The 21730-nt window shown below is 36.7% G+C and overlaps 1 protein-coding gene across 1 annotated transcript; it reads right to left on the bottom strand.

Moving 5' to 3' along the window:
* Window positions 1-6281: 6281 nt before the first annotated feature.
* LOC133516016 (malate dehydrogenase, cytoplasmic-like) lies at window positions 6282-20657 on the bottom strand. The gene is made up of 6 exons (XM_061848690.1): window positions 19157-20657; window positions 18448-18805; window positions 18148-18360; window positions 10157-10313; window positions 7305-7435; window positions 6282-6705 (listed from the first exon to the last, which is right to left on the bottom strand). Exons 1-6 carry the CDS (start codon window positions 19402-19404, stop codon window positions 6598-6600), a joined length of 1215 nt encoding a protein of 404 aa, XP_061704674.1. The 5' UTR covers window positions 19405-20657; the 3' UTR covers window positions 6282-6597.
* Window positions 20658-21730: the final 1073 nt, after the last annotated feature.

Below are 21730 nucleotides of genomic sequence, written 5' to 3'. Positions count from 1 at the left end.
AAATATTAAACGTACAATGTTTCAGATATGTCACAACTTTGTGTCATATCATTTTTGTGATAACTCGCTGTTAACAGAGTGTAAATTATCCTTTAGTAAAATGCGGATATAGCGCAACATTTTTGTTTTTTTTTAAACCGACTAGTGTCAAATATATTTTGTTATTTTAGGAATCATTAAAAAACGATTTTGCTCAAAAATGGTTATGACACAAACGTATTCTCAGACGACGCAATAACTCTGCTTTTTAGTAAAACCTGTAAAACATGAGCGCAGTGTACTAACTGACTAACTTGAAGAAGGAGCTACTTTATACTGCATTCGACTACATAGGTGCTTACGTAAACGGCCTGTGTACTAATTATAGTACTTACAAGGGTTCATCGAGATGCACCTCTATCCTAGTTATGAAATATCGAGAACACTTCCTTAAGTTGCTTTTCCAATAGCGAGACGATAAACACAATGCCTATTATATGTATCGCCGACAGCAGGAAATTTCTCGCCATGTTGCCTTGCGATTTACACGACGCGCGAACTCGCATGCGAGATTGGTTACATTGCGGACTATTGAGGTTCCATCCAATTCAGCTAACCGATCAAATACCGCAATGTATGATACTCGCATGCGAGTTTTCGCACCGACAACATTTTTGTCTACACAGTAGTGTTTGACGATCACGATTTCGGGGCTGGTCCCGTAGTAAAAGTTGCTCAGTATGACCTACATATATATTTACCCCGTAAAATATTGCAGGTGACTATTTAAACAGCCTGTAGACAGAATTATAAGACAAACGGCTATCGGTTCTTCAATCTTTTATCTGCATTCTGATCTGCCGGATTTTGAAAGAAATGAACAGTTATTTTTTATGTTTTTTTTTTTAAACATTGTCTACAAAAACTCTTTTCTCGTTACTCGATTGCTGTGAAGGATTTTACATGTACAAAATCTATAAATTTCGGTTCGTCTTTGACGTCTCTAAAAACTGTCTCAGAAAACCAATTTTTGGCCTAAAATTGTTAAACTTGATGCCAAATACCTCGAAGACTATGAAGTTTGAAGTAAATATGGGATACTATATTGCTTAAAGCCGTTGCTGTTAATATGATAAGCTACAAAAAGCATTAGAAAACTAAGGTATTCAGATCGAAGGTCATTGGCGCTAGGGAGCCCCTTAACATATTTTGAAGTATATAAACTTTTTTAAATTAGGAGCGAAAACCAAATTTCATAAAAAAAATTCAAAAAAAACTCCTAACTCTTATAATAATTAATGATTTGAAAAACATCAGCATAGCTGTGGTTGATATCCCAACAAAAACATAAATGTGAAATGAGAGCCAAGTTCAATATTTCAAATATGTGTTGTTATTGATTCGTCGACAAAAAAAGAGATCTATATGGGTGCCAAGTTCTGTGTTATGTGGATATAATATAATAGCCTATATGTAAAAACTAGCTAAGACAAATCCTTTATAAATTTAAGATTTACTACACAGAACAGAACTTGACACCCATTTAGATCTCAATATGATCTCAATTCTTTTGTCGGCGGATAATCAACGACACATATTCTTATCCCTTTGAACGCTCTAATGTCGTAAACACAAACATCACTCAAACGCCAAGCTCTCGGGTGCAAGCGAGCTAATGTAAACCTTACTTGAAAGTGTGAAGGTTACTTTGACAGCGTATCATGGACATCTATAGTTGTCCATGGCGCTATGGGCACGACTAGTAACGACGCCTTTAGGTTAGGGGTTCCTGGCGTTCATAGGGTTAATATTGAACTTGGCTCTCATTTCACATTTTTGTTTCTGTTGGGATATCATTACTTTTTGTTTAAAAATTACTATAGTATTAATCATGAAAGTAGTTTTGCCCATGCTGAAAAGGAGACCCTCGATAACGCGCGGTCAATTGTCAAAAAAAAATAGTTTTCAGATTTGTTCCTTTGCTCCAATAATGATGAAAATTAATATTTGAAGCTCCGAAAGGTACGTTAATATGAATTCGTAGTCAAAGTTGTAATTAATGGCCGCCATTATGAATTTCATTATTTTTGTAATGATCATATAAAATAATCCGAAAACGCCTTTTCACCAGGGTCTGATCCACCAAACCTTACTGGTACATTGTATTTGATGGTGGGTGGCTTCTAAATCAACTGGTTTAGCAATCCAATGAAAAATGTCTCTCCCACGGCTCCCAAAATTTATACACACCTCGTGGGATTGCACAAATTCAGATTGCACGTATTTAGGTCCAAATGAAGGTACTAAAACGATTTCCAGCTCGCTGGGAATTAATTCCTCAAAACGCTATAACTGGATCTAATTTGATTGGCCTATCTAGTTTATTTGCTTTAATATCCTCTATTACTCGATTCGGACGTCTAGCAGTGGTGGCCAGAGTGGCAACCAGCAAAGAGTTGCGAATCAATTGGAGGTATTCAATTTATAGAGGTAATTTTTACCCGACTACACCAGTACTAAAAGGAGGAGTTATCGTTCTAGCATTCTATGAATGTTGGTAGGTGGGTATGGGTTGATAAATTTGTTTTTTTTTATGATATAGGAGGCAAACGACCAGACGGATCACCTGATGGTAAGCGATTACCGCCGCCCATGGACACCCGCAATTCCAGAGGGATTGTAAGTGCATTACCGGCCTTTAAGATGGAAGTACGATTAAACTTGTGTCGCGCGTTCCATTGTAAGCTCAAATCTGTAAATATGGTTCCGTAGTCAACAAGGAACCCTTATACTTTTATTAAAGAGATGCATTGGATCTGTACCGAAAAGTAGCTTTTAAATGCCCAGATAAATTATTTTAAACTAAAGAGAGGTGTTCCATTTCTCTTTAATTGTATAACTATTTCCGGAGTTAGCTATAATAATGTTCATGAGGTTCAAATTATAAGTAAGTTAGCGAGGGTTTGTTTGTTATTCATAAACGTCCGTAGCACCTATGTTAGTTAACACAGCTCTGTCACAGACGAAAGCAATTTAACTTTGTTGTGTACCCAGATCAGTTACTAGGTGCATCTGCATATAATGCGATTCGCGGTCACCACACAAATTGATCTTTATAATCAATTTAAATGCACACTCGTACGTACAAAATGTAACCCACGGTGCATCGCCTATTTATAGCGACCACGAACTCATAACTTCGTAACTGCTTTATAATATAATTCAGATTCTATGTGAGAAAGTCAATGGTCTTGTAACGTTTAATAAAAAATGAAATTTCGCGAAGATATATATTTGAAATGTCGTGACCTACGAAGTTTGAAATACCCACCAAAAGCATTGTCATGTAAAATGTTGCCAAGACAAAACCATATATATCTAAACCTTATCACTCACTGTCTAAAACTTATCAGACCTTATGTAGAGCCAAGCTTCTAACTCTAAACTCCCTAACTCTATAAGCCCAAATACAACACTAGTCAAAATATGTGGCTTGGTAGTTTCGCTTCCGTCACATGGGCGTAAGGTGAAAAATGTATGCACTGATCATTACTTTAATAGTTCGTATAGTAGCCGAAATATATGGCTTGGTCATTTGACCAAGCCATATATTTGGACTTTAATAAATCCACTATTGGCATCATATCCCGAAAATTTCGTTTATCTAGTATAATCCAAACCCAAATTAAGAAGGTTTAAAAAGCGACGAAGCAATTCAAGAAGAAGTAGTGCCTTTGCGCTTTGCTTGGCTCGTCTTGGCGGGGGCACTACCGTGCCTCCCGATATCATTTCAGTTTATTATTAATCACTTATCGCACGTGACAGCGTGAAAATAACAGTGCCGACTGTTTCAATTATTTTACTACATACGTCATCCATCATGTATGCAGTGCATTTTCCACAGCTGAAATTAAACGCCCTTTAAATCACATGTTCCAAAAGTCTTAGCACGTACTATAAAACGACTAAAGAAAATGTCCTAGTGCTCGATCGTCACTGCCCATCAATTTATATTAATTAAATCCTGTTTGCATCCTGGGTGTTGTTTACGTTAACTTTAAAATTTCTAAATTATAAAATGGTACATTTACAAGTCCTGACTATCTTATCTACACTACAACCAACTTTGACTAGTATTTTTACGTCAGCAGCTGGAGCAAGGGTAATTTCCTGCTTAAAAACAGTGAGCAAAATCGCATTTTGAGACAAAATAACATTCAAGTGACCTTTATATTCGAATGTCATTCGATTCTTCAACCTATAGGTTTTAGTCACGTTTTAATAGACTTATTTTTTATTTAATAAATACTCAAAGCGACATAATTGTGTCAGACCCCCCCCCCCCCCTCTTACCACCACCTGACCAAAGGGCCAAAAAATTTTAAAAAAATTAGTACAGTAGGTATAGCTCAGTAGAGAGTTTCAATGAAAACTATCGCAAACATGATGGGTTATTCCGTTTTTGAGTTTTTTCGCACAAACTTACTTAAAAGCTTTTTAAATAAAACTACGTAGGTGCTGCTATGATACTTCCTATTGCTTATTATGTAACTACATATAGGTAATATCAACTAACAAACGGAATCCTACACTGAGCGTAGTCCGACATGCTCTTGGCCGGTTTTTTTATTAATATTTTGTATTTATTCATAACCTGTTTCATTGTTAGAGTGTTCGTGTGACTGGATTAGTCCCTACAAAGCTACGTGGATGACAATTATGAAACGCTTTCTTATTACGGATAGAACAGTACTCGTACTTTGAGCTATTAGGAACTCGGAATATACGGCCCGGCGCCGGCCTTATGCGTCGCTTTTTACACGCATTGGTCCGTATCCATGTTCAGCTTGGCCTTTGACATCGCAAAAACTTCACCTCGCTATGGCGATTCGGGCTTTTAGGGCTATACGGACCTCCATTCGGCCGCTCTTTTTACGAGCTTTTATTTACTTTCACTTGTCCCGTTGTCTGTAATCAAATCTTGCAAGTTTTTGACCCACTTGCATACATATGTAAATCGGGTGACAATGCAATATTATAGTACCATCAAGCAGATCTGATGATGGAGACAGGAGGTGGCCATACGAACTTTGTGATAAAACATCGCAAACTAATTGTGTTTGGGGTTGTTAGAATTACCTAAAAGTACCTACAGTTAGCGATCAAAGGTTGTACCAAAATGTCATTCTCGCTAAAAACTTATTAACACATTTGGTTCGTCTATGAGCTCCGCTCTTCTACAGTTCGGCCTGCGGACTAGTTGTGCGAAGGTCAACTCTGCCTTCGGCCTCGCTTTTAAAAATAAATAAACTTAATGGGACATTTTTACACAAATCGGCCTAGTCTCACGGTAAGCTCAATAAGACTTGTCTTGTGTAATATAAGTACTTGGCCACGGGTTCATGTTCAAGCTCTGCTCACGTGCCACTTGGCGTGTGCACAAAGGCGTGTCCCGTTCGGATGCTTGAGGCCTTTTATGCGGAGGTTGGCCTTCGGCCACGCTCTTTAACACATTTGACCATTCATATCATTCATTTTTGACGACCGGTTTGGCCTAGTGGGTAGTGACCCTGCCTACGAAGCTGATGGTCCCGGGTTCAAATCCTGGTAAGGGCATTTATTCGTGTGATGAGCATGGATATTTGTTCCTGAGTCATGGGTGTTTATGTATTTAAGTATTTATAAATATTTATATAGGTATTATATATATCGTTGTCTAAGTACCCTCAATACAAGCCTTATTGAGCTTACTGTGGGACTTAGTCAATTTGTGTAATAATGTCCTATAATATTTATTTATTTATTTTATTTATATTACGCGTCCGTGCTCAGCTCTACTGAAGTTCTACCTTTGAAAGAGTCCTCGTTCGGGCGCTGAACGAAATCATGAATCCACGTTTGCTATCGCCCGCTGCTGCCGAAGGTCTGACTCTCTTGTATTTTCCAAAGCAACTCGTCTCTTGAGAGGATCCTGTCCTTCCCCTTAGGTACACTTTCTATATCTACATTCTACGTGCTGTGCTAGTGGTGAGCTTTTGTTTTACGAATGTTTTCAACCTTTGGGAACAAAGAAGATAGAACCTATTGAAATTTAAGAATTATCAATATAATTATAATCCTCTCTATCTCATACGGTACGATACCTATTTATTAAGTACCATTCTTTCTGTGTTAGGCAGTTAGTTAAAATGAATCGATAATCCAGTAACAGGACTTCACACACGTAGTAATATTTAAGTAGTCTGAGAATTTGTTATGGTTCTAGGATATTATGTAATGTAATATAAATAAACAACTTAAAGAATTGAATAAATTGATATTTACTAATTTATTGTACCTATAACTTATTGTTGTAAGTTATATTTCCTTGACGAATTGTAGGATACTGCAATGATGGACTCATATTTATGCAATTCGTGCTGGTGTTTAAATCATCAACAGTAAATCTTAGGGTGCTTAGCTAACATGCGTGCTTAGTCATCTCTCTCTATCACTATTCCATATTAGTGCGACAGTGACAGTTGCCTTCGTTCGCTATGGAGCGTAAACGATTGGCATGTTGGCTACAAACCCAGATCGACAGAAAGTTGTGCGCGTGCATACAGTGGTGTAGTTGCATTACATTTGTAGAAGGTTTCCTGTTTCGACTTGACTTTCCTCCTCTTCCCCTGCAAGCAAGGACGAACCACCCCACTCCAACAACAATTTCTTGCAGAACGGTATCAACTGTAAACAAAATGTTATCGTCATTAGGCACTTGGCTTTTTCAAACTCCAATTTTATGTTTTAATTTTACCTTATAATCGTAATAATGACCATACATCGGGGTTTTTGGTGCGGGAATGTTTTACACTAGCCAAAAAACAGGTATAAACTATAAAAACCGATACTATTTTAATATTTCTAAACGCATTTGGAGCTTACTGTCTATTTTTAATTCATAGTTTGGTACCTAATTATTTTACAATAAACAAAGTTATAAATAAACGAAAACATTCCCGCACAAAAAACCCCGATGTATGATAATGACATTGATTTAAAACTTACAAATTAAACTAAAATAGTTATTTGTTTTACAAAGGGGCAAAATTGTTGTTTAACCCCTCGTGCTATATTGATACCCGAGCCAGCGAAAGATTACAAAATTAAGCCACGATCGTAGCGAGTTAGATAGTGGAAGATCCCGACCCATGTTGTCCAAAAACGTATGATACGTTAACTTTTATCCATTTCTAAAGTGCATTCTAAAAATAAAGCGCTATTGATATTCCACTGTCACTGGCAGGAATTAACCCCTAGACCCCCTAAATGACAAATATTCTTGCCTTTTCATGAAATCCTTTTACTGCTCTATTTATTCTTTTTATTTCTTGTTTGAGATGAATATCTTCCTTAAATCGCTCATTTACTCTCCAGGTGTCACCACTAAACTCTATCGGCAACACGTAGGGACACCCTGAAAATAAAAAGGTTCTTATTAATCGCAATCAAATCAAATAAACGAATCAATATTATGGGACAGTTGTACACATATCGATATAGTCCCACAATAAGCTCAATGAGACTGGCAGAGAATGCCTTCTGACATTAGGTGCACTATTTGTACTGTGCAATAATGTTTAAATAAATCAATAAATAAGTCTTGTGTTGTGGGTACTAGCCGACGATATATATATAAAAACCTTTATATTATATACATAGAAAACATCCATGACCCAGGAACAAATATTTGTGATATAGGTACACACAAATAAATTCCCCTTACCAAGATTTGAAACCGTAACTCCTGTTCGTAGTAGTAAGTAGGGTCACTACGACTCAGCTAGGACTCACTCAATGCCCCCCGTTGTTGTCTGTTCTCAGTACAAAATTTGATACTCAAGCCGTAGCGATTTAGGTGGTGGGCAAGCTGTGTGTTTGCGTGTGTGTGCGTTTTAGGGATGTGGACTTGTCGATTTTAATCATGTTATATATCGATAATCTCTACACAACGGAACAGAATAGCGATTAATTGTAGCTTCGATATCTTTACTCAAAATGAACATCATAGAAATGGTAATGGATAAAATACAGTAGCTATTTGTATTTTGTTTGACATTACATGCAGTGCATTTCAAGCGCATTAATGGGTCCAAAACATTGTTAGTATAAGTTAGCACTCTATGATGAGAAAAAAATCCTGTAGATATTTAAAATACATGGACGTAACCGACATTTTCTTGCTGGATCCATTTTCTGGAACGATTTGGTCGTAATAAGCAAAGAGCGGCATTTGGATTTTAAAAATCTATTTAATATAGTAATATTGGTAGCGTATCTCGCTCGCACCTATATACATATAAATGCAAGCGAAATTCACGAGTGAGTAATGTCGAAGTGAGATCAAGGTGCGTAGTCAACATGCCAATCGTTTACGGTGCTCCGTAGCGAACGAAACGCAACTGTCACTGTCGCCCTAATGGAAGAAGAGAGACACAAAGTGTTTCGTTGTCGTAGCGCAAGCGATTGTCACCTTGGCTAAGCAACCTGATATACATGAATTTGTAAGACAGGCCTACCTATTCGAACGCACACTGACATCAAACTGATATCTAAATGATGTCATTCCGTTATCGTACATTTCGCTCATACTTGTCCGTACATGTATTAGCGCGAGCGACATCATTTATGTAGATTTTTGTGTCAGGGAAGTTTTGAAATTATCTCCGAATCGACATCAGAACGAAAAGCACTGCAAGCGAGAGGTGGAGACGACGTAGCCCGTAGCAACTTTTTCCGGACGTGTAGCCACAAAAAAATCGTAAAAGCAAAAAATACTACCTTTTATAGCAGACTGTACTTTTCTTTCCACGGGCAACTAATACTCATCGAGACAATTCTAAAAACCCCAAACACAATTAGATTGCATTGTTTTATCGCAGAGTTCCTATGGCCACTTCCTGTCTCCATCATCAGATCAGTTCGATGGTACCATAATATTGCATTGTCACCCCACTTACATATGTATGCAAATTTTCAGCTTCGTTGGAAACCGGGAAGTTCTTCAAATTTAACTTGATAATGATAATGATATGAAACAAAATAAAAGCTTGTAAAAACACTGATATTGAGCCAATTGAAACTTTAAAAATCTTATCTTTATAACATAGTTATTATAGACATTGTTTCATAGCATAATACAAAAGCAGATTTAAGGCCTGAAGGCATCCTCTACCTATTGTACTAATAAAACCTAAGAATTATTTTCTCAGAAACGAATGGGATTAATACCTGGCTTGTTCACAAATAGGTACACGTGTCAGATTACGAGTAACTGCTACTTAATTTACTCTGTATATTTCGTCCTGTCAAGCAATTTTTATTCTGTATACACCCACTCGCGTACCTATTAATGTATTATGTAACAAATAATATAAAAGAAAAAAGGACCTCTTAAACACCTTTCGATTAGCTGAGACCTTCGTTAGCGTTTAATGTCTTAATAACTCGATTTATGTCTTACAGAATAAAGGGCGATTACGATCCCAATGTAACTAATGAGTAGGAACGGTGTCTAGTTTCATAAAAACAATCTACTTGATTTGTTATTGTAATAATAAAGCTCAGTACATGAGTTTGGAGCTAACACTAGTTTCCATTTTTACTTACTTTAACATAATACAAATCAACTTCATGCAGCTAAGCCTTCAATCAAGACCTAGCTGACCGTATTAAATTTTCACTGCAGAATAAAGCGTTTTTAGGCTCCGATACTTAAAACCGCTTTTTTCTACTCGTCGACATTAATGGTCGAATTAAGACTTGTATACCAAACTGAAATTGCACTATGGGTTCCCGACTTCTTACGAAAAGCTTTAATCATCTGCAATGAATTCACTAATCAAGAATCGCCGTGGTCAAAAGGAAAAGACATCAACGCGCGACTATTTCATGAATAGGCAGTTGCGTTGATGTTTTTGTACTGTTTTTTATCTTGTGAGATATTTACTTAATTTAGTAAAAAAATATATTATTTTAGTTGACTTGTAGAAAAAGTATTGTATAAAATAGTGATATAATCAAGCTTTTCAGTCTCGTACCTAAATACGGTAGTCGAATGTAAAGCACTCTATTATATCACAATTGTATAAAATACTATATTAATTACACTTAACAGAAGTACAAAAAATTAATACACCTTTTATAGTCTCTAAAGAGCCGTCGCTAATAACTCCCATATTAGTGTGGAGTGTCCCATTGGTTACACGCGTCCACCAAATCTGCTGCAAAGCTTTTGCAATCGATGCCGCCTTGTAAATACTTCCGTAAGGATTCTTTCGGGCAACTGCAACCGCCTAAAAAACAACAATATTTTTTTTATTTGAAACAATAAGAACATACCTAGTTGTGTGACAAGGTGGTAAATAAAATACAGATTGTGATCGTGTGCTTTGCGACCTATCTGCTCGCCATGACGTTTGACAACGGAATGCAGTGCGACTTGCAGGTAGTTCGCATTACACTTTTATTGTGTAAACGACAAACTAGTTAATGCCATAAATAATAATTAAATTAAAGGGATGAGACTTCTGTAAAATGTATAAACCGCAGAATACATTTTGATGCAAGTGCGCAAGGTATTATTTTATGCAATTTTATGTCTGATTGTAGAAACACCACTATTAAATTATGATTGAAATAATGTACTAAATGACATATTCGAAATAATGTATGTAATGTACTAAAGTGACAGTGACCAAGACTTCCTGTGCCCGGGGCTTGAATACAACGTGATAGCCAAGGCGATAACTCTCTCAAATTTGCTTTTACCCAGGAAATTGGGATAGTTGCCACCGTGACCGGATGGGTGGCCTAGAGTCAATGATGAGTGATGACTGATGCCGTACGCTGGTGGTTGGTGAAATTTATAATCGGATTCATATTGCCCGAGGAAGCGTCTCTGTTCAGCTTTGCCAAAAATGCTTGGAAATAAAGGAATAATCATAATGCACTGTTGTATCGTTTGCAGTCGTTCCAGCTTAAGGGGGTCCCGAACGCCAATGACCTTCGATCTAAATCCCTTAATTTTCTAATGTTTTTTGTAGCTTATCGTATTAAGAGCAACGGCTGTAAGCAATATAGTATACCATATTTACTTCAAAGTTCACTGTCTTCGAGATATTTGGTATCAAAGATGAACAATTTTAGACCAAAAAACTGCTTTACTGGCCATAACTTTTATGTTAATGAGTTTAAATTTAAAATTTTTGACTAGTTTTTAGAGACATCAAAGACGAACCCAAATGTGTAGATTTCGTACATGTAAAATCCTTCACAGCAATCTAGTAGGTAACGAAAAAAGTATTTTTTAGACAATATTTAAAAAATATATAAAAAAATAAGTGTTCATTTCTTTCAAAATCCGGCAGACCAGAATGGAGATAAAAGATTAAAGAACCGATAGCCGTTTGTCTTATAATTCTATCTATAGTGCAAATGTAGGAGTAACGACTCAAAACTCAATGAAAACGGCGGGGAGCCCCTTAAAATGATTAATAAACGTTTCGCCTCTCTACGAGGCAGAGATCGCCAGATGGAGATCTCCAGCATCTCCTGATTATGCCTCGTAGAGAGGCGAAACACGTGTCGCTTTTGTACTTTTGGTTGTAATTTGTTATATTTATTTGCGTATTTATTTCCACCGTGACAGGATGGGGTAAATTGGCACCATTCGGACAAGGGTTAGCTTCATACAGTCACTATTACAGCATATCAGAACAGCCGACAGCGTATTTATTACAGCTTTGCGTGTATAAGTAGCCGTTGGCGTGAATGTCCACGAAGTTAGCCCCCGACGCAGCCATCGCAAGCGACATAAGAGGAATAATGTGTTTTTGCAAAGTAAATATTCTGGCCACATTTTCAGATGTTTCGTGCTGAAGTAGAGTGTTAAATTATATGTAACTCTGGCTCGATGGTTTTCCACATGATTTAAGTACAAATCTTTACTTTTTTACCTTTGGGGTAGGTTCTTACACCTAGGTACTACAGGGGCACATTAATATTACAAATTAACTACACGAATGTACGCTAGTTAGCAAAACTTCCAAAAATCATAGGGAATAAGCAGAAAGACGCGAAATCCACATTAATAGTATTTTATGCATCAGTTGTATAAGAAGGGTCAAAAAAGGCGAGTGGCGTGAGTTACAATGTGAGCCGGAGCCGAAGGCGTAGGCGAACATTGTAAAGGAATACGCCAGGAGAATTTTTTGACCTACTTATACAACGTTGCATACAATATTTTTCCTACGAGTCAACAAAAATAAATCTTAATTTAGGTAAACAAATTACAGCAAAAGTATATAGCCAAGACGCGCGAGCATACCTTGTTACGCGCCCGGCCCGCCCCGGGCCGCGGCCGGCCGGTCGGCGACACCTCCTCGTAACTCATGAGGCCCTGGTACTTGCTACTTGCTAAATTAATTTTTTGGACAGTTTTTTCTCAATTTTGGCCACCGTAGCCTACGGAGACTAACAAGCAACGCTAAGCGGTCTTCGTAGTCTATGGGTGTTGCTATATTACGGGTGTCACATGCGCGTTTCTGACTTATGAAGTAATTATTTTTACTATGCAACCAAATGAATATTTTGTAAGTTGGCAGCAATGCACTTAGTTTAAAACTGTATTCGTTTTGGTTTTGTTAGGTTGGTAGCCATTAATCGCAGTAACATTATAGCTTATAAAAGCACAAGAGCTTTTATGAGGAATAGACAATATAGACTTTTCTTGAAATCTTTTATGTATGTTCTTATATTCGTGTTAATGAATGCATAAATGACAGATAACAGTAGAGGAGTAGGAAAAGATAATAAAAAAAAATATGACATTGGCAAAAGATGTTTTGGAAGTAACATTGTCTTATAAAAACCTGCTTGTACCATGATACATTTTGTAATGTAAGAAAAGTATATTTTTGTTGACAAAAGGTTTTAACGTTTAATTTCATCCTCTTTGCATAAAATTAATGTATAATGCCTTGATAAGAAGTATTCTAGATTATGGAACATTTTTGTTAGAGCCAGGATTTGTAGCAGGCTTCCAAAAATTAGATCGTATTCAATCAAAAGCCCTGAGAATGATATGCGGTGCCATGAATTCAAGCCCTATCAATGCTATGCAAGTTGAGTGTGCTGAGCCTCCACTCCATTTACGACGCCAATATCTTTGTGATAGGTTTATTTTCCGCTGCTCCCAATTTTCTAATCATCAACTCTGGGTTATCTTGTCTAACCTCCTGCTTCAAATAACTACTTCTAACTACTGGAAGCACAAGAGTCCTCCATGTTTGATTAAAAGTTTTCAAAAACTTAAATCTATTTCAGCTCCCACTGTTAGCTCTTCAACACTTCCCATTTTCCAGTATGAATATGAATCTGTAATACTTGATCCTCCAGTTCTCCTTAATATCGGCATTTCTAAGAATGATGTTGAACAAAATCAACAATTCCTGGGATTCATTGGAACAGATGGCCTAGCTGCTGATCATATATACACAGATGCTTCTAAGATGTCTGACAATGGGTGTGTTGGCATTGGTGTACTTCACACCCAGTCTAATATTTACCAAAAAATAAAGTTGCCTCCAGAGTCCTCTGTGTACAGTGGCGAGTGCTTTGGAATTCTGAAAGCAATAGAATTCATCATTATAATGCATCTTAAAAAAACTATTATTTTCTCAGATTCTCTAAGTTCACTTCAGGCAATAGCTAAATTTCCTTTCAAATCTAAATCTAATAACCCAATTATTTATCAAATCCGTAGCCAACTGTTAAAATGTCGTCTTAAAGGGTATTCGGTTTCCATTGCCTGGATCCCTGGACACAGAGGGATTAAAGGCAATGAAAGGGTGGATGACTTGGCTCGAGATGCCATTAGTTCTGGGGACATGTTTCCGTTTAGGAATGTTGCTGAAGACCTGTTGGCACTGCCTAAATTATATCTAAGAATGGAATGGACAAAATTATGGGCATCTGGTGCGGGTGCCGCTGCGTTACATTATCGTAGCATACAAACAACAATTCCTGCCAAACCTTGGTTTGCTAAAATCTCTTTGCCAAAGCCTGCAACTAGTATGTTGATTCGTATGAGATTGGGCCATGTATGTACACCGGAACACCTGAAACTACAAAATCGTGTGGCCAGTTCTGCATGTATTTGTGGAACTGATCCCGCTGATCTTAATCATATCTTTTTTTCTGGTAATTGTAACCTATATGACCGTTCTATATTATTAAGACAGCTGTCAGATTTAAAAGTTCCGTTTCCCACATCTATTACAACACTCCTGTATATTAATGATTCATCTCCATATATATTTAAATCATTGTATTCTTTTATTTCACGTCACAACATTAAACTTTAAATTATTTGAATTATTAACCTTTTCCTGATCCTTTTCCAAAATTCCGTCCTACCCGTTTTAATGTAATCCTTAATTCCGTTTCCCCGTTTTACTCGTCTGGCTGAATGCGCCAGGAGCGCGAAGCCATTAAAAAAAAAAAAAAAAAAAAAAACGTTTAATTTATTACATCGTTGCTTTTTTCATGGGCAGCCAAAAGGATATTTGATAATTATTTTGATGTTTTCAGAATGTTCATAGGTAGTGGGTCAACATTATTTTCGATGTCTTGTTTCTGATCACTCTGTCACCCTTGTATCGGTGTCTTCTATCAAATAAATAAAAAAAGGCGAGTGCTATTACATTTATTTATATCTGTAGACTATATTTTACTTGAGAAAAAAAAACTAAAAATCATCCCATACATTTTGACCCATGTATGAATGTACCCCCCCCCCCCCCTCAGTAGATTCGTGAATTCGAGAGCTTCTACTAAAATTCAATTCATTCATTCATTATAAAAGTTATCGAGTTCCAACTTTTTAAGTAGGGAGCGGAATGTACGCAGAATGTTATAACAACGTACTCAGCAATCTATCTTTAAAAGCCAATTTCTGAAAAATATAAATCCAATAAAAAGTATCCGAAAGGTGCCTATCTTCCCCTAAGTATTCTTTATTCATTCATAACAATAAAATATTATATGTATAACGGGATAGCAGATTTTGTTTTAATTAAATATGGATTTCCGCAAAGTATCGCCTGATTCTATTAATCCGTTTATGGATAAGTATTTTTCAAAATGGTGGATTTAGACTCGCGAAGTCTACAACTCACAAAGCAACTAAGTAAGCTTCCCTATTTTTTTAATGGTTGTATTCGGGCTATACCTATTTCAATGAGTTCCTGGGGTTTTGAAATTTGAATGTCGTGCGACATGAATCTAAAGTCATATCTTTATCGGCAAAATCGGCAATATCATAATCCCTCAACGGCAGTGACTGAATGTTTTGGCAGGTTCTTGCGTACTCGTGCAAACTTCTGACATGCTTTCACAAGCAGAACCATAGCCATTGGCTAAGGGCGGAACTGATAATAGACAGGTTGATTAATCGACAACTATCTTAAGTGATTGACGCAAAGAACTACATACTGTATGTGGAACTCTTAAAATAACTACTGGGGTGCAGTACCTATACTTATCTACAGTTACCTCGGACATATCACGGGGAGCGGGGAAGTGCTAACTGATATCTGACTTACTAGCATGAATAGCATAAATTGCATTCTCGCGCGCGACTCCATAAGTTCATGCATCCAGCGCAACTTCAAGTATGAAGTCGCGCGCAAGAACGCAACTCATGCTAGCGGGTCTGACTGAACACGCCTCTGCCGTCAAGGCGTTAAATATCATATCAGATATTGTGGAGATCACATTGGCTGATCCCATACCAATAGCGCATGGCACACTGCATCCAATTCGCACGTCGCTCCGATGTTTTAGGGAGACAACGCTATACGCGCGTATTACAGCGACATCCCGCTCGAAAGTGCGTCTATCTGTCCGTCCATCCGTCTGTCACTGCCGTTTTGCTCCGAAACTACTGGACCAATTAAGTTGAAATTTGGTACACATATGTAAGTCTGTGACTATAACACAAAGACGTAGGGTAAAGGCACCAGTAGTCAGCCTTATAACGCATTTTTAAAGTTTGTACTCTCAGCGTTTTTACAGGATTAGTCGGATAAATAAACGCATCACATGGTTATATCAATTGTTTATCATAGTTTTAAAACAAAATATGCCAAGAAATAATAATCCTCTTAATAATACCTATAATTAAGCTTAAACAAAAAATGGCCCTTTTTCCCAGTAGTCAGCCTCCAAAATCCAGTAAGCAGCCTTTGTGTACCCAGTACTCAGCCTTTATAAACTATTAATAACAATGAGATTCATATCACTAATATTTATATGAAAATCAACGGTATTATAATATTTATTTTTTCTTATACCTATCTCTTATATTAAATACAATTCTCATGCCACGAAGTTGGCCATAGGTATTTAACCAACACTTTTCTTGCAAACTAAGCATCACTATACTTATCTTCTATTAATGAATCTGTTTAAAAACAAACTAGGTTAATTTATGTTCCTAGTATTGTTAAAAAATATCAAACGAGTCTATGCAGATCTAATCATCATTTGAACTTCTACTTGTATTTAATAGGTCCATTTTTTTCTATTAGTTACTAAAAAAAAATATCGACACAGCATGTTTGCTCGTGCTCGGGAAAGCTACTAGCATCAAAATAATATTATCTTTCCTAGGGAAGCAGACAGGTTCATTAGACATAATTTTAATTTTGGGTTCCTACACGTTATTTTGTTTGCTGTGGATCGTGGTATGTCACTAAAAACTGCATCATTATCTGATAAATCTGATGAATCATTTGACAAATCTATTTTCCGTCGTCTTGTGTATTTAATATTGACCCTACTAAAATTTAAGGTTTCATTTTGGCTTCGTGTTGTTGCAATAGTTTTTGCTTTTTGTTGCTTTTGGTGCTTACTAGTTTTTAGAGCTTCCTTTTGTTTATTTTATTGCTATCTTTTCTGCTTTTTCTTGATTGATCTAAAATATCAGCCTTCTTCTTCTTTTTCCCCTCTTCTTTTTTCGAAATCTCTCCAGTCTTGAGATGATATGGCTCCAATTCGATTCATGATTACATTCATGAGCACTAGATTTTTTTATAAGAGATTTGGAGAGAGATGGTAATTTTAGAATCTGTTTCAATGCCGGTGAAACGCGTGCAGGGGTCCCTTGGATATTGGAATATTTCTCGCCAAAAGTATGTACCTATATACTTTTAAACCTTATTTCAATGAGTTAAGTTTCAAAATATAGACATATATTTGGCAGCGACGTACCAAGCAAGGTCAATGGCTGAATACTGGATCCGCGAAACCCAGTGGTCAGCCGCATTAAAACGTTATTTCAAATGCGGCTGACTACTGGGTTTTACTTTAAATTGACTAGGGCATGCCTAACCAAATTTGAAATTGTAAATTTAACGGTCTTAACGGTCGTATGGGATCGAAAATAAAAAAATAAACTAATAACCCAAAGGTCAGCCGCGGGAGGCTGGGCACTGGATTTTTTGTAAAAAAGTGGTATCCAGTGGTCAGCCCCCTCAATTTAGTAGTTAAATGTTGATATTTTTGTTCAAATATAATGCAATTCAATAGATAACCTAATAAATAAACCCATCATTAACAAAAAACAATAACTTTTAACATTAAAACATGCTTTTTCTTACGCGTTAAGAGAACACCACCTGCAGTAAAAAATATGGCGGACATAAAACTACTGCTCTCGTCGACAAACATCACATGTATGAACGAGTATATTTCCTCTCCCCGATCCCTCACCGCACCTGTCGCATTACGTACTAACCAATAAGGAATCAGAGCTCCTATTTGACTACTTGCGATTTCTTTAATCGAATATACCAGATATTTATGACCAATAAACGACTCAAAAGGCGGACTACTGGTCCCTGGCTGGCCACTGGTGCTGTTACCCTATATGTAACGTCAGCAACTGAATTTTAAACATAGAAACCACTTATGGGGGATAAAAAACGACCATTGTTTAATCAGACCCATTCAGACGTTTCACGTACAACAAAACAATTGTATGATGTAAATATTGAAATGCGAGTCCGACTCGCACTTGACCGGTTTTTATGTCAACATGTTTTTTTTTAATATTATTTAATTTACCTTCGCTATGAGATCCTTCTTCAGCCAAGAAGAACTAAACTGCGTGTGATCCAAATTCGTCAAGGCCAGGACATTCTTGCCCACAGTTTCCCGGTCGCACGGGGAAGCCTTGCCAATTCTGTCGTCAATGATCAAAGGTTTCTCAAACTCAACGTGAAATATTTCATCATTCGCGGCCCAAACGAGAACGTTATTAAGAACTTTGGACTGGACCTTGATTTAATAAAAAATAAATTATATTATAACGTTTCATTTTAACAAAACGTTTTCAGAGATATTAAATTATTTTCGTAATCCTACCTTTAGATGTTCGCCCAAAACAGATTTAGCGATGGATGCTATAGGTGTAGGGCAAAAAAAGATATCAAATGGCAAATTCGATAAAGACATAATAATATGTATAGACACAACACCGTCAGTAATGAATATTGGCTTGCGGGCCTTCTTTTCAGCCAATATTGTTTTTTTCTTATGTTTTTCATGTTTCTGAGCCATTTCATCTGCTTGGACTTCTAGCACTGATCCTTGAAGGTTATTGGCTACGTTTATAATCAAATCTAACATATCCAATTGCTTATCATCATTCATCTTGGCAAAATCCAACGTATTAGGATTGTCAAAATTTGTTAAGAGACAAAACACGTCTGCATCTGAAATGCTAGGAATGTAGGTACATTTATTAATCGTATGGTAAAGCAAATTAAATATTTATAAAATGTATTTACCAAATGTATTTATTTTAGTATACCAACAGCAGACCAACCAGGCGCGGATACAAGGGGGGGGGGGGGCCATAGGGGCAATGCCCCCCCCCCCCTAAAACCCTGGCTCTCACATTACTAAATTGAGTAATTTTTTTTTACCTTATTTTCTGTGCAAAAAATATATGATTTTCTCAAAATGCCCCCCCCCCCCCCCCCCTAAGCCAAATCTTGTATCCGCGCCTGAGACCAACAGCCAACAGGCTACCGGTATGAATTAAAACGAAGGTAGGTAAGTACTTACGAACCTTGGCAAGTTGCACGAAATATCGATAGAGTTGGTACATGCAAACGCACATCTCTCTAATTCAAATTTTAAGCCTATCGCCTTGGATTGCTCATTTGTAAAAACCATGAGTACAATGTCAATGAGCTGATTCTTTCCGAAGATTTCACCCGAAAGGATTTTAACCGCAAGGAATTTTGCTGCCGGAGATTTTGAATTAATTATTAGCACTCGTAATGGCTCTTCCGGGGAGTCGCATTGGAAATTCATTATGTATCTAAAAAACGCTCTGAAGTAAACATACCAAACTGACAAACACCTGACAAACTGGGAACACCAAAGAGCACATCATTTACGAAACAAACTTCATGCGATATGTTGTTTACTACTTTGTGTACCTATTTGGTACCTATTATATACTTACCTAGGGACTGTCTCATTTCAATCATGGACATAGATAAAACTCCTTGATACTGGATTCCTATATATTATACTACTCTTTGGTGGTGATGGTGACAGCTGTCTTTCGCTTCATCTATTGAATCTCATATATCTATGCCTCACGACGACGTACGATTAACAATGAGTAACCTGGGGGCCTACCGCGAAAATCAAAATTCGCAAATTGCGGGGATCTTTCCCTTTTACTCTCACTAAGACGTAATTAGAGTGACAGAGAAAAATGCCCGCAATTGACGAATTTCGATTTTCGCGGTTATAGCCCAGACGTTGTGGCCATGTCGATATAGGATTTAAACTAAGTACCTAAAATGAACAGATAACCATTATAATACAACTTTATACAATATTCTTTACAATCAGTATGATTTTGTGAGTTCGATATTACAATAATCAACGGCGGAAATCCATGGCACACCGGATGATAAATTATACTCGTAAGTTTCTTACGAACCTTCAATGAAACCATCAGTATAGTGTACAGTCACGTCTGAAAATATCGATACGAAAAATGTACCAAAATTATGTATACACTACCTTAATATATGGGCAATAAAGTCGTGTATACATATTTTTGGCACTTTTTTCGTATCAATATTTTCAGACGTGACCGTACATATAAGTCAAAGAGTAAAGTAAGTATTGGTCCCTAGCCAAATTAAATAGGCAAGCCAAAAATCGGTTCTCTTTGCCATCGCAGTCAACTAGTATCGCTTATCTCTCCCCGCTCTTGTAAAAATGTCATTTGTCAAAAAAGGACAACCATACTGTTGACAAGATGAACTTCAAATAAAGTCGTAGCCATTTTGTTGGTTGATCGCCTAATGTATGTGGGCGCAAAAATGTGTATGTGTAGGTTTTTAAGGATGTTGACTGGTAGATTTTAATCATGTTATTTATCGATAAGCGCTACATAACGGACCGGAATCGCGATTAATCGAAGTTTTGATATTTTCACTAAAATTAAACATAATAGAAATGTTAATGGATTTTATAATATAATAAAATAACTCGATTATTGTGGAACGTAGGCCCCCAGAACGTTGTCACTCGAAACGACAAAAATGTCATCAGTGCGCGGTCACGGCAGTACTGCAGTGTGTATGGTTGTTTACAAAACAATATTTAAATTTTAAGATAGGTAGATCTCTCAATTTATGAGAAAATGAATGAGATCGAGCTTACATTACCCTGTCCTTGTTTTCCTAAACAATATTTTTTAAGATTATATGTAAGGATGCGGATCTATTTTACACTAAGGAATAATAAATAACCAATAGTTCTGTACATCAAGAAATAGACTAGAAATAGACGAGGAATATTTTAATGTAGCTTATTTGTAAGTGTTGTGTCAAATGTTTTGTCAATAAATATGTTATTTTGAATTACATATATATGAACTTTTGTTTATTATACAACTATAATATACACGTATATAAGTTTATCGTATAAGTGTATAAATAGATAACACCATTTGTACAAAGTCGTCATAATTTTAGTGTGATGTTGGTCTATATGGAGTTCTTAGTAAAGTGCCGCGTGGCACGCGCCGCCAACAAAAAAATAGAACTGTTTATTTCTTCTTTTTTTAATTTTAGGTATTACAAATACTTAGCTTAATCTATATTTACTTTAGATTATTAGCCAAGACGAATCGTATTCAAGTGTATAGGTTATTAATTCCTCTGGAGTTTCAGGTGTACATATGCTACGGAGACTGCTTAACATCAGGCAGGCCGTATGCTTGTTTGCCACCGACGTAGTATAAAAAAAAAAAAAATGAAATAGGTACGCAAGTATAATAATTAATAATTCGTTTGTGTACTGATGTGGTACCTATCGACTATTAAAATTTACTAGCATATTACTTAATATCAACTACATATTGTTTAATAACACCTAACATTCAAAATAAATATAAGTACCTAATTGTTACCCAACAAGTTTGTGCGACAACCCTGTGCGCTCAGGGTCAGCAGGCATTGCGCGCTCCTAAAGGGCCGGAGATTGGTTACTGTATTATACTGTGGTACAGGTTTTTAAAGGGTCGGCAACGGGCATGTAACACCTCTGGAGTTGCAGGCTTCCATAGGCTGCGGTGACTGCTTACCATCAGGCGGGCCGTATGGTTGTTTGC

The sequence above is a fragment of the Cydia pomonella genome, chromosome 3 (genome assembly GCF_033807575.1).
Source record: "Cydia pomonella isolate Wapato2018A chromosome 3, ilCydPomo1, whole genome shotgun sequence".
Lineage (NCBI taxonomy): Eukaryota > Metazoa > Arthropoda > Insecta > Lepidoptera > Tortricidae > Cydia > Cydia pomonella.
The sequence above is the reverse complement of the archived record's forward strand: the minus strand, read 5'-3'. Positions and strand labels throughout refer to the sequence as shown.

What these genes read in the sequence shown, in the direction of transcription:
- LOC133516016 (XM_061848690.1), bottom strand. Translation starts at nt 19,404, where the DNA reads ATGAATTTCCAATGCGACTCCCCGGAAGAGCCATTACGAGTGCTAATA. An exon ending in AGAAGGATCTCATAGCGAAG is followed by an intron (nt 10,314 to 18,147) that starts GTAAATTAAATA and finishes GTTGTTTTTTAG; the next exon opens with GCGGTTGCAGTTGCCCGAAA. An exon ending in TAAAAGGATTTCATGAAAAG is followed by an intron (nt 6,706 to 7,304) that starts GCAAGAATATTT and finishes TTTTGTTTACAG; the next exon opens with TTGATACCGTTCTGCAAGAA.